At 37.9% G+C, this 13765-nt stretch overlaps 1 protein-coding gene across 1 annotated transcript; it reads right to left on the reverse strand.

The window, feature by feature from the left end:
• Nucleotides 1-6276: 6276 nt before the first annotated feature.
• Nucleotides 6277-12989, reverse strand: LOC128995529 (uncharacterized). The gene is made up of 10 exons (XM_054420551.1): nucleotides 12906-12989; nucleotides 12307-12385; nucleotides 11916-12079; nucleotides 11554-11615; nucleotides 10710-10954; nucleotides 9901-10094; nucleotides 8584-9206; nucleotides 7788-8090; nucleotides 7088-7495; nucleotides 6277-6526 (listed from the first exon to the last, which is right to left on the reverse strand). The coding sequence occupies exons 1-10, from the start codon at nucleotides 12987-12989 to the stop codon at nucleotides 6277-6279; spliced, it is 2412 nt and encodes an 803-aa protein (XP_054276526.1).
• Between the last annotated feature and the right edge of the window lie 776 nt (nucleotides 12990-13765).

Below are 13765 nucleotides of genomic sequence, written 5' to 3' on the forward strand. Positions count from 1 at the left end.
CAGCCTAACACCTACTATTCGACGACACCAGAGTTATTTCACCACTGGCCTCGACCTACGGCTTCGCGACGGATATGCGCGGATCCGAGAGCTATTCCGCCCTCGGCCTAACACCTAGGTTTCGACGCTACCAGGGTTATTTCACCACTGGTGTATTTACCGGGCTATTCCGCCCTCGACCTATCGTCTCGCGGTCCGAGAGCTATTCCGCCCTCAGCCTAACCCTAGTATTCGACGCTTCCAGGGTTATTCCCCCACTGGTTGTTACCGGGCTATTCCGCCCTCGACCTAAGGTTTCGCGATATATACTCCACTCCACTTACCAGGGAGAGATGTTGCTAGCTATTCGCCCAGCGCTCAAGGAAGTGATTAGCCCTTGTCCCGTGCTGCTTATATAGGGGTCGCGACGCTGGTGCAGTGCGTGGCCGCTCGGTGAACAACAACCCCGCGCTATTTGAATTGCGAACGGCAACGGTCCGTTACACCCCCTTCTTAGTTCGGGGTGGAAAAAAATCAACAAAAAAAATGCTCTTACTTCAGGAAAAAAAATTTTTTACTGCAACATCCTTGCATAAACAAACTTAGATTTTCCTATAAGTACTGTCACTCACGACATTAAAAAGAACGAAAACTCTTCTTGAAACTAATTATTTTCACTCCTATCAAGGAAAAGCTTCAGATCCTTAACATGGACAATTTGTCTGCGACGACTATTTGGATCTTTTACTTCGTACAAATTGTACCCTGATCGACGTGTGATAACCCAGGGCCCCTCATACTTTGGCGCTAATTTACTCGCGATAGCTTCAGCTTTCGACGAAAGTACGTGAGTTCGTTTTAGGACGGACTGACCTACGTCATACCGCACATCTCTCCTCCGTAAGTTATAATGTCTAGCCCGTACGTTAAAAGCAGTTTGTAGGTTCCGTCGTGTGGTATCGTACAACCTTTTAAACCGTTGCATCCGTTGGGCGTGTTGTTCCACACGCTCCACCTCGCCTAACTCCGAAGTGCGTTCAAATGAAGGTCCGTGTAACGCCCTAGGCGTTCGAAGCTCGCGGCCGAAACATAGTGGTCAGTATTCGACATGTCCAGTCACCTGTTTCCAGACATGCACTTTGTCGAGCAGTTTTGTGATAACACGGCCTCACGTGATCGGTCAGGTTTTCAAATATTGAAGAGTGGGAGATACGCTATGTTATTTGTAACGACAAAATCCAGTTCCGCTTATGTCTTCACCGTGGCAACTCCCGTGTACTCGCGGTTAATATTGCATTACGCATTTTTTGCACGTGGTCTCTTTACCAGTGTTTTATAACTTACTCTCGTTCTCGCTTTATGCAGCGTCCGTCTGACAAAGTGTTATTTCATCCAGTTCACCGCATAATTCTCAATTTAAATACATCAAGACGCCAGTTTTTATAAGCTATTTCTCACTTTTCATGTTAAATTTCATGTTATTTCAAGAAACATCAAGCTCCAGTTTAAAGTCTTAAATCATTTTTACTTTGCATTTCAATTTGCTAATTTTAAGATTTATTATTTTGTGCAAGGCATAAAGAAGAGTGCCAAGTGTAAATATTTTTATTTTTAATTCAAATATCACATGAATAAAGTGATAAAACCTCAAGAGGAAGTGATTTTTATTTTTATTTTAAATGCTAGAGAATAGCTTTTTTACTCTCTAATGCTTAACACAATTATCTACATCAACTCTGCACATCATCATCTCTACATACGACCGACATCATCTCATCGTCCCCTAAAGAAGGCGCCTTCTTCCCACAGCAGTGAGGCCCTAACTCCCCTATGCTGCCATCTCTCTCATCTACAGGATCTTGACACCTCTACGGCTGCACTTCTTCAGCTTCAATAACACCTACACTCAGTAAAATTGGAAATCAGGTACTCTCAGCGTTTCATTTTAATATATTTATTCATGTCACAAGAGTGCTTAAAATGTTTGTTTTCTTTACAGGACTTTCAGCTTTTAATATCTTTGAAAAATCCTAATTCCAGCATTTATGCTGTAGTAGTCAAGCGCTGTACAGTTAACATAGCCCGCACCTTGCGTCACTATTCAAAATTTAAGATGGTCTCTGCTCTTATAAATTGGAAGTACGCAAAGTACCGTTCATCTTGGTCCTTCGAGCCGGATATGGGGTTTATCAGTGCTAAATAAAAGCAAAACCTTGTCTTTGACCCTTCAAGAAAGTGTTTAAAACTCTTGTGAAGCTTATTTACTGACAAACTCTCTCAAACTGTTTTTTAGTTAAATTTAATACCTGATTTTCCAGCAAGAACTAAAACTAAGAATGAGATAGTATGAAGATTATAAAATAATAACTTTTCTGTTTACAAAAGTCAAAATCAAGCTTTGTTAACACAACTCAAATCAATTGATTTTTTTACTTTTGTAGCTATTTTATTGTGTTAGCTAGCAGTGTTCACATTTCAATTAATTATACTGTAAAAGCTAATCATGAAGTTCGTAACTTTTAAACGACAGTCTACATTAATTAAAAATAGACTTCAAAAGTTATTGGAGCATGCAACTACTCTCTCTGAACTAAAACCATTTGAAGAAAAACATAAACAAAGGGCGTTATCTCTCAACGAGGATACTTCTGCAAAACAAGTTGAATACAATAAGATACGGGATAATGTACTTAATACTCCTGGTTCTACCACAGATGCTGAGGAAACCGAACTTTCAAGTATTGACTCTACTATAAGTGATTTATTTCTTGATATTCTAACTATTTTAAGGCCGCTTCTCCCTCAAAGTGCTGAGGAAAGCTTTAGTGAACATAATACAACCTCAAATTCGTTGAATCCAAACCAATCTAATGTCAGGCTTCCCAAGATACAGTTAAAAACATTTTCTGGTGACATATCTCGATGGATAGCCTTTAATAATGTTTTTGAGGTGACTGTACATAGGAATAAATCGCTCACAAACATTGAAAAATTCCAATATCTTTTGTCTTGTCTCTCAAGCGAGCCTTTTAATTTAATTAAGGCTCTTCCTCTCACTAACGACAATTACGACATCGCGTATGACACGCTAGTTAAGCGGTATCACAATCCTAGGATCTTAAAGTCGCTTCACATAAATCATATCATTGATATGCCTAATTGCACTGACACACGTTCTAATCAATTAAGGCATTTTATCTCTCAATTTAATGAGCACAGCTCCGCTCTAGCCAGTCTGAATGTAAACATACATGATGATAATCCAGTTCTCATGACTTTGTTGTTGCGTAAATTTGACATAAAAATACGCACTAGTTTTGAAACTAAACGTCAAAACTCCCAGGAACTTCCCACGCCTAAGGAATTTATTGAATTTCTCGAAAGTGAATGCGCTTTTATGGAAAATGCTCATTTAATTCATTCGCAGAATGTGCGTCATAATGCACAACATGTCAGCAATGTAAAGCCGAAACCTGGGTTTTCCCGCATAAAAGATGTATCTCTCACCACTCAAAACACAAATAACAATACATTGTGTTCATTCTGTAGTCACAATCATGTGATCTATTCCTGCAATGATTTTGCTAGGCTAAGTCCTTCAGAGCGATATAATTTTGTTAAGTCGCATGACTTATGTGTTAACTGCTTAGGTAAGCATAAATTCAACGAATGTGTCAGCAAGAATACTTGTCGTACTTGTAATAAAAGACATCATACGCTTTTACATTTAAATGTAGCTAGGTCTAATAACACAGTTCCATCACACAGTAGACAGACTGCAGCAATCTACAAAGATAACGAAGCGGACAGTATTCGCAAAACTAGGAATAAAACCAGTTCCGGCTTCCCCCCTCACCCCTCTCCCCTATCAGCTGATGGCAACAATGACTCGCAGACCGTCTGCACCGCAAATAGTAACAATGAATTGTTTACTACACTTTTGGGCACTGCGCTCGTGAAACTGACTTCTACTGAAGGAAACACAATGGTTGTTAGAGCACTTGTGGACAGTGCTTCCACTTGTACATTTATTAACACGGACATTGTGAATAAATTGCAGCTAAAGCTAAAACATTCTAAACAATCATGCCAAGTAAATGGTATTTCCACTACTCCTGTTAGCACCAAAGGTGTAACAAATGTAAATATTCTCACGCTTGATAACAAACAAGTTTCTACTAACCATCCAGTGTTAGTTTTGAGTAAGATAACCTCAGACATGCCTTCAGCACTTATTAACGACAATGTTATTAAAAGTGTGGCTAATTTCAAACTCGCTGACCCTCACTTCTATAAGAGCGGTCCTATTCAAATGCTCATTGGAGCTGACCTTTTCATGGAAATAATAAAGCCGAATAAATATAGCTTAGGTGAGAACATGCCTCATGCTCTGGACACTGAATTTGGTTTTATTGTTATCGGCAAAACTCCTGTATCCACGGACTGTAAAATGTTAATCACATTATACTTCATTGCCTGCAAGAGGATAATTTAAGTAAATTGATTTCTAATTTTTGGTCTTTGGAACAGCCTCCCGCACCCTCTAAACTCACAGAGGAAGATATTAAATGTGAACAACATTTTTCTGAAACTTACTGCCGCAACCCTGAGACAGGAAAATATTCTGTCAAACTTCCGTTCAAGGAAAATCCCGCAAAGTTAGGGGACTCATCTTTCAATGCTAAAAGGCGTTTTTTATCGCTTGAGCGTAAACTTAATACTCAACCTGAGTTTAAGCAATTGTATTCTGATTTTATGAGTGATTATGAGAGTACAGGCCACATGTCATTGTTTACAGATTCTATTCCTGACAAGCCGCATTATTTTTTACCGCACCACGGTGTTTTTAAAGCTTCCAGTTCCAGTACTCGCTTAAGAGTGGTTTTTGATGCAAGCGCAAAAACAACGACTGGTTTATCACTGAATGACATTATTCATGTAGGCCCAAAACTGCATAATGACATAGCTACAATTATAACGAATTTCAGGCGTTATAAATATGTATTCACTACTGATGTAAAACAGATGTTTCGTTCAATCGAACTCGACAAGGACGACCGCCGTTATCAGTTTATCTATTGGAGAGACGATCCACAAAAGAAGCTTTCTATTTATCAGCTAAACACTGTCACCTACGGTATGTCAAGTAGTCCCTACTTAGCTAATAGGGTAATTTTACAATTAACTCAGGATGAGGAAGTTAATCTCCCTGCCTCTTCTCAGGTTTTAAGGAATCACATTTATGTAGATGACGTCGCCCTCGGCGCTGACACAATAGAAGATGCCTTGCTCCTTCAAAATGATATAAAATCAATTCTCGCTAAAGGTGGTTTTCAATTACGAAAATGGACAGCAAATCACAATGCTCTACTCAAGGACATTCCAAGTGAGTTTCATGAAAAACCTGTAGTTTTTCGCACCCCAGACCAACCACTGATTAGCATCTTAGGATTACAGTGGATCTCAAGCTCTGATTGTTTTACTTATAAAATAAATATTTCTCAGTCTGAAACGTATACAAAACGAATTGTGTTATCTGACATTGCAAAGATATTTGACCCGTGCGGATTCTTATCTCCTGTGGTGATATGGGCAAAAATATTTATCCAAACATTGTGGACAAGAGGACTTCAATGGGACACCCCCCTCCCCTCCGACCTATTGCGGCAATGGAAGTTGTTTACAGAACAGTTATATTTACTTGAAAATATAATGTTGCCTCGACATTTTAGAATGTCCAATTCAAGTGACATACAATTGCACGGTTTTTGTGATGCCAGTGAGCTTGCTTTCTCAGCCTGTATTTATTTACGTGTTACTGACTCCGACCATAACACGCATATTTCACTAATTGTCGCCAAAACCAGAGTAGCGCCTCTTAAGCGTATTTCTCTTCCCAGACTCGAATTGTGCGGGGCGCATTTACTCGCCTAATTAATGCATTTTTGTTCTAATAATTTCTTATCAAAACAAGTGCCACTTACTTCCATTCACGCCTGGACGGATTCTACTGTAACTTTAAATTGGATTTGTACCCAACCATACAAGTTAAAAACGTATGTAGCCAATAGAGTATCTCAAATACAAGAATGGATTCCCGCTACAGCTTGGTCACACGTCTCATCTAACCAGAACCATAGATTAAACATACTCCCTAAGTAGATCAGTTATAGCTATGTTAAAAGATGAAGACGGGGGAACAGTGGTGCGATCTTGCGGAGTTTTGTAGCAACAGTGTCGACGGCAGCGGCGCAGTGGCACAGCTTGTGGCGCCGCGAGGAACTAACGATCCGTGTGCTAGGAGGGGATACAGCGGCGTATGAGAACGGCACCGCCGCACCGAGCGCCAACCCGGGACTGGCCGTCGACTCGACTCGACACCGACGTACACGTACTGTGTACACTGAACCCGCTGAACATACCTTTGGCAAATGGATCCCTCGCAGGGTGCTGGCTAGCCACAAGCGACAGTACTGTCCTCTTGTCAAACCATATACCTACTTCTCCCTTGATAAATGTACTACGATCACTCATGAAAATCCTCTTACTGTTATAACATCAAATTAGTGTAAAGGGTGCATGATATGTAGAACTGATATTTCATTACCAAGGATGTAGTTAATTAATAATAAGCAATAATTTCCTTATAGAATCCCATTTAATTCTATATCATTTTTTTCCTTTTTATTTTGTCGGGCGGAGTGGAAATCCTCATGGACACTCAAAAACCCGTATTTGAGAGTAGTGCCGGACTTTTACCGGCTAAAAAAACTCCGCCATAAATTCAGAACTGTTACAGTTGAAAAAGTAATTTCTGTGATTTGATGTATTAAATTTGGATAATGTTTACTTAGTCGAAATAAAATTAAAGTTGACAAAAAAACTGGGAACATTAATAAATTTGACAGGTTTGAATTGAAGGAATACAATTTACTATTATGAAACCTAAATTACTTTACAATTAAAGTTATTGAATTTTACTGGTATCTTATCTGATTTTTTTAAGGACAAGTACTTCGTTAATATTTTTATACAATAACTTGCTTTGCTATATATACATTTGATTTATCATTGCATATACATGGCATTGAAAGAGAAAAGAGCCTACTTGTTTTGCAATTTCATCACTTTCTCCCAGTGATTACCATATTTCCCACCGGGCTGGCGCAGTTCTTTGGACATTGCTTGCAGAGTTCTTTTAATTTTGGCGGAGACAATCTTATTTATTAAGAACTCCCTGTGCTTGTAGCAATCCGTAGCACCTCTCATCCATTCTGAGTGGGTCTTGAAAATAAGTTGTTTGGCTTTCAAGAGCACATTTTTCTTAAAACCAACAACGTGTATTTTGGTCTTGAAAATTTTGTCCAAAACACTTAGCACCATGTCCACTACCTCAGTTGTTTTGTCCGTAGGGTATATCAAACTGTATGTGTCATGCCGATACTCCTTGTTCCTGATGAGGGCCTCTTCAGGACTGTCTGCTGTATGAACAGGTGGCAGCTTCAACAGTTCCCTCCTGCAGTCGGCGCAATTGAATTTATTTAAGCATGACTTGACCCCATAACCGGTGAAATACCTTGTAAAAATAACATTTATTAGTTAAAAATTGTAGGCCTGTAAATGAGTTAAAACTAAAAATTAGTTAAAATAGTTGTAAACTATTTAATATCTCTATTCACAGCTCTCCATTTATCTTACAGCATTATTACTTAATGAAGGAATAGTATGCTTCTCCAGTTTAGTGGATAAATATGATTTCCCATTCAAAACACTTATAAAAAACTTATAATGCATTTAATTATACTCACCTAACGGAACAGGACTGCAATGATGGCAATGAGGATCCAAGACCGGCGTCGTTTTCCTCGTCGGTGTCCGATTCTGGAGTAAGAGAGTTTTCATGTTCTTCAGTGGGGAGGGCGGTCGTGGCTGACTCACAGGCTAATGAGGATCCGCTGTGTGGTTCTGTCTCTTTATCTATCGTCATTGTCGACAAAAGTTCATCGTCATCGGGTTCACAGTTGGCTCCAGCTGGGGGTTGGACCAGAGCTGCCTGTATCCTATGCCTTAAGTTTTGGCGGAACAACCGAATAGACGGATTTCTTTCAAACCTAGAACATAAAATGTTTTGAGAAAAGAATTTCAATTATATTGGGGTTTTTTTGTTTGTACTTTTAAAAATATCGTCAAGACAAAAAAAACATATTTGGTTTTGACGATTTTATCGAGTTTAAAAACAAATAACATTGTATTTTCATCTATTAACCTTGGTTAAGTGGTTAATGAGTAAATCCAATAAAACCTACACTCATAATTAAGTTCTATTCATATTTTCATAGAAACCAATTGTTTGTGTTCCTTGTTTCAGCAAACCTACGTACTCATCAACAATGTTATTGTTATGGAAACTTATTAAAATTATTGTATTTATCGCTTATATGTGTGTGAACATATTTTAAGAAACTAGGTTTGCGGTTTTATGGCATATATTATTCATTGGAAATTTCATGAATTAGTAGGTTTACTTCTACGGGGGTGTTTTCAAATCAGAGATATTTTACAGGCCTAATCCTTAAGCCTTCTTATCCCAATACGTTTACATACCCGCACTTCTGTCTAGCGACCGAAAACTCATTCTCGATTGGGTCCTGGTTCAGTCTTCCAGTCAAAAGGTATTTGGCGCCATCTTCTTCCAAATCTGCCCAGAGCATTCGGGTTGCAACCAGTGTGTGCTCTAAGCTGTGTAAGCAAGGTGGTCTTTTCTTCTCATGCAACATATTTAAAGATTTGACCCAATTTATGTCATCAACTAAAGTATCTAGTGGCTTTCTAAGATGGCTGTTGGTAGATGCTGAAATAGCACATTTGTATGGGTTCGGATGGAACTTATTTGTGCTGTTCATCACATCAAATCTGTTGTTTAAACGTTTCAGTAAGTACGCAGTATCTAGTGCGCTTGAAGGCAGCTCCCCAGTTTCAACTGCAGTTGACATGGCTGCGCTGACGGATAAGCTAAAGACTTGAGTTGCCAGCTTAACCGACATCTTTTCAAAGCTGTTTGGCCGGATGTGCTTCTCCGTCAGTTTGGTGGCTCTGGACTTGGTGGCTCCGCTATCTATGTTGTAGAGCTTTTGGACGTGATCCCAGTCGGCAACACCAATACTGGGCTTTTCACCCGGCTCCTCTGAAGCAGCTGCCTGCTGCTCATCATCAGGATTGGCCGTTTCCTAAAACATTTACATGTTTTAATTAATTACATAGTTCAAGAAAGTCCCTACATGTGGGAACATGTCGTTAGATTTTGGCTGCTTGAATACAGTATAATGGAAAAAGGTTTACTGAACGTAGGTTTGCTGCAACGATAAACACAAAATAAATTTTTTTTATGTAAATATCAATATAACTCATATAAATGAAGTCTTAATTTCATTATTATTGGGCCCTTTTTACGAGAGTTATCGTACTTATGGACACATAAATTTATACAAAGTTGATCGACTGGTTTTTTTTGGCAGCTGGGGACCTCAAAACAAAAAGTTATCATGGACCCGGACTTAGCTTTTACCATGAGACGGTAATAGCTTCTTCCCTGTAGGGAAATTGCTTATAATTAATTATAGCATACATTAACAACATAAACAAAATTAACTAACAAAATACGTAGCAAAACTTAAACTTTGTAACACCACCTACCTCCTGATTTACAAACGTAGGTGTCTTGCTAAACGTCATCTGTCCAAAAAAACATCCATTTTTCCTTTTCATCAGGTTGTTCCTGATGCATTTTATGACATGAGGAAAATCGTAGATGAATTAGTTTTTCCTTTCGTCCATTATAAAAAATGGGGCTTCTGCCGACGTGTTCAGTAGCGTAGCTGCTTTTCTGTTCACTGAGCTTTGGTCACATACTACCGCTCTCACTTTTAACCCAGCATCTTGCATTGCATTTATGCATTTAGGAATCAGTTTTGCCACAACAGAGCCGTTCACCATTTTATTGGTGGCAAAATAAGCGATGGGCATTTTCCATCTGTATGTAAGCCCTCTGGCCATAAACAGTAGGACATGAGTAGCTGGGTAAGGCTTACGGCCATCTTCTCCAAGATCAAACAATCCTGAAATACCAAAGTGAGTTAAAAAAAATCATTTGATGTATTAAGTTTTGTTAATTGTTTATGTAATTATGTGGATTTTTAAAATAAATAAATAACAAAAAATAAACCGACCCTTTTCAAATTAGTTATTTAATACGAAGTTAATTAATTTAATTCAAAATGCATAATTATATTAAAAGGTAAACAAAAACTGTCACGACTTTGAGTAATGTCAATAACAAAATACCAATGACTATTCGAATGGTTATACCACTTTTATCCGTATCAACTCCACATAAAATAAATAGTGAATGAAATATAAGTTACTTATAAAGTCTAGCATAAGGCCACTGTTACAAAAAGGGGGAAGGGTTGGTGAAGTGGATGTGGTTTGGAGGAGGGAAAGGTAAATATTGAATGAGGTAGAGGTTATTAGTTAACTTTAAGATAAGCTCACTGGTTAAAATTCCGTTAGTTTAATTTTGACTTTATAATTCTAAATTTGTTTAGCAACAAACTTTGGTAGCTTGTTTAGTAGGAATGGTTTTCATTCAAATTAACTAAAGAACGTTATAATTTAATACCATTTAATATTATGCATTATACTTTTAAAGCATAATACAAAACAGACAGTACCTTCAACCACATCCCTTTTCGAGTCATATTCAAGACTAGACTTGATGCTCATCTCATCGAACAGAATGACAGCGTTTTTTTCCCAATCACCCATGTGTTTGACTTTATTTCTTATCAAGCCGATGATCTCTGAGCATACGCCAGGCCTTAAGTTGATAGACTGCAGCCAGCGTGCAATTGTCGATGTGCTAGGCAGAGCAAACCCATCACTTCTCATCTGGTCATACAATGCTGGGGATTTGTATCTGTAAAATTGTATATTTGACACTAAACAAATTTCTTCAATTTAAACTGTAATACGACTTGGACTTACCCACTTATATTAATCGGTAAGCAAGAAATTATACTATGCTTATACTATTATAGGCTACTATCCGACTTTGTGTCGTAGGAATAACAAACCCATACAGTTAAACATTTAGTACCAAGCTTGTAGAATTTCGAAATAACGGACTTTTCAATTCAACTTTGAAGTTGTATTATGATTTACATAATTTTGAAATTTTATAAATTTACTTCCAAAAGTTTGTTTTACTTCTGTAATAGCAAGCTAAAATAGTATCACAAGTTTATAAAGTTTTAGAAAACCCTCCAAGCTCCAAAGGTTATTGAATTAATTGATAAACAATTGAAAATAACGGCTTAGCTCCATGTTACGCGGATTACAAAATCTGCTACATCTACACTCGTGCTATGATTTATTATTCGCACAATGAAATAACCAGTAAATCCTCCGTCTAACTTATTTAAATAAGAGCAACACCTCTCAACGCTTATTTATGTTTCAGCTGTCCGCATAAAATAGGTAGGCCATAAAAAAATACAGTGTGTATAAAAAGCGTACCTCATTGCTAAGGCTTGCAACTTCTCTTCCTGTGTCCATGGCATTTTCTTCATATCCACATGCTTCAATTGCATACAAACAAAATTTGAAACATGTACTGGTAGCATGTTTTGTACTGCAGATATCATCATTTCCTTTGTTATGTTGGTCTGTTTATTTTGTAGGCGCTGTACTTTTTGCTGATAGTTTCGCTTAAGTTTTCTTGATGTATTTAATTTACCTAACAGTCTTTTTTTCCCAGGTGTCAACGTTTTTTTGGGGGTTTGTTTACGGCCCTTAATGCTTTTAAATTTTTTGTAGAGTGGAGTGGGGGCATCGGTATTTGAAGAACTAGGCGTGGCAAATAAAGCTCTTCGAGAAACCGCTTCGTGACCAGCAGCCTGTCTGTCATAAACTTGAGATTGTTGTGGGGTTTGTACGGGGTTTATTGATTCTTGGTACAGATTAGAAGGATCAGAAGGGGGTTGTGTCAGCTGTGTGGGGTTTGGCTCTTGGGCAGCTACTGTTGATGGTGCATCATTTCCGTCTTCCAAAGACAAAATTGTTGGAATAGCACATGCGTGTAATCTTTTTTCTCAGTGCTTAGAAAGCAACTGTCTTCAAAATGCTTTTCACACACTACCCTTCTATCTAGTGTCTTTTTGGTGACCGCATCTAAAGCCTCATTAGCACAATTCTCGACCCAAAGATCACAAATAGAAGGTCTTTTAGTCGGAAATCTAAAAAAGTGCAATGAGGGATAGCGAGCTCTACTTCTTCCACATCCGGTGAAGGAGCACAAGTTTCTACTGTATTTCTTGTTTGTATCACAAGAGGTAGACGCCATTTCCCCCTATAAAATACAAAAATGTATTCAAGAATGTAATGTAAAATATGAAAAGCTAAATCAATTTAATATACAATTGGTTACTTTATATTGATGTGTACTATTTGTCTGAGCGATGTTTGTTCACACTGGAAGTAAAATTTTGTATTATGAAATTACATTACATTAAGAGTCTTCTTCAACCCTGCGAAAATATTAAAAACATACGTAAGGCGTCTCTTGCCCTGTTAAAAAAACGTGTAAGTAGGCCTACTGTTAGTAAAACTTGAGTTGTTTTTAAACATTTAGAAAACAATTTTTATTAATTTATTTTCTTTTTGAGGTATGAGAGCTCCAATATAAAAGCCGTACTTACTATTTATCTATATTATTAAAAAGTGTTCAGAATATAAAAAAATAATATGTAGATAAGAATATATAAAATTAACATGTTTTGACGAGATACACCATTTGTTGTGGTATGCTGGTGTGGTGTTACATCGTTGGGCGTGATTACCGGGGCTATAGAATACAGGGGCTAGCTCACGTCTTTGATGTAGCACTTGCCGACACGGCCCCGCTCCCCCACCTCCTGTGACGTCACCGGGCTGACAGTCGGGCCTGTTTCCATTACGCGGCCAGCGAAAATCTCACTCTTTTACACGCTCCCCTACCGTTGTACGAACATATTTCTCATATGATACTTATATCGTTTTATTCTGCATTAACTGTAGAATCCAAATATCCAAACAGTTTTTAGTTTACCACAAGTAAATTGGTTTTATACCAACAAACGTAGAGAAACTACAATAATGAAACTTGAAAAAGTCACTAAGTTTATATATCTAAATACTATACAGCCGCAATTGTTACTCACTCAGGTATACAAATTCTAGACCACTTCTTGATGAGCTAGAGACTTGAAATTTTCGGTGGTTGTAGGTCTAGTGCCCAAACCACCCATAAAATTCCAAAAAGTGACATTTTCAAATTTTAACCCCCCCGTAATCTTGAATTTCCCCCCCCCATGTTATTCTTATGGGGAATAACATTAAAAGTGGCCAAATTTGGTGAGCTCATATGAACGGTTTAGAAACGTGGAAGAGACTTCAAATTTGCGTAGTATTGTAGTGAGAGGTCTTAAAATACCGGTGGAATTTGCAAAAGTCCCATTTTCAAATTTTAACCCCCCCAAAAATCCAAAATGGCGGACCTCTGAAAACGACAAAACACGTTTTTTTCAAAGGGATATAGCCCGAAAACGGTAAGAGATAGAAAAGATTTGAAAGCATATTCAGGAACAGGAATTAAATTTTATATAAAACCCTCTTAGGCGTTTTCCAAAAATCGCACTCCTTCAGCTTCAAAAAACGCCCTACTTTCAAAATTTGGTAAATTTTTATTAAA

This window comes from Macrosteles quadrilineatus, unplaced genomic scaffold (genome assembly GCF_028750875.1).
Source record: "Macrosteles quadrilineatus isolate MER2022 unplaced genomic scaffold, UCM_ALF_1.0 Scaffold_1__1_contigs__length_201487025, whole genome shotgun sequence".
NCBI lineage: Eukaryota > Metazoa > Arthropoda > Insecta > Hemiptera > Cicadellidae > Macrosteles > Macrosteles quadrilineatus.

Coding starts and splice junctions, on each gene's coding strand:
- LOC128995529 (XM_054420551.1), bottom strand. CDS start 12,989: ATGGAAACAGGCCCGACTGTCAGCCCGGTGACGTCACAGGAGGTGGGG. Junction 12,386..12,905: donor GCAAGTGCTACATCAAAGAC/GTGAGCTAGCCC, acceptor TGTATTTTATAG/GGGGAAATGGCGTCTACCTC. Junction 6,527..7,087: donor GTGATGAAATTGCAAAACAA/GTAGGCTCTTTT, acceptor ATGTTATAACAG/TAAGAGGATTTTCATGAGTG.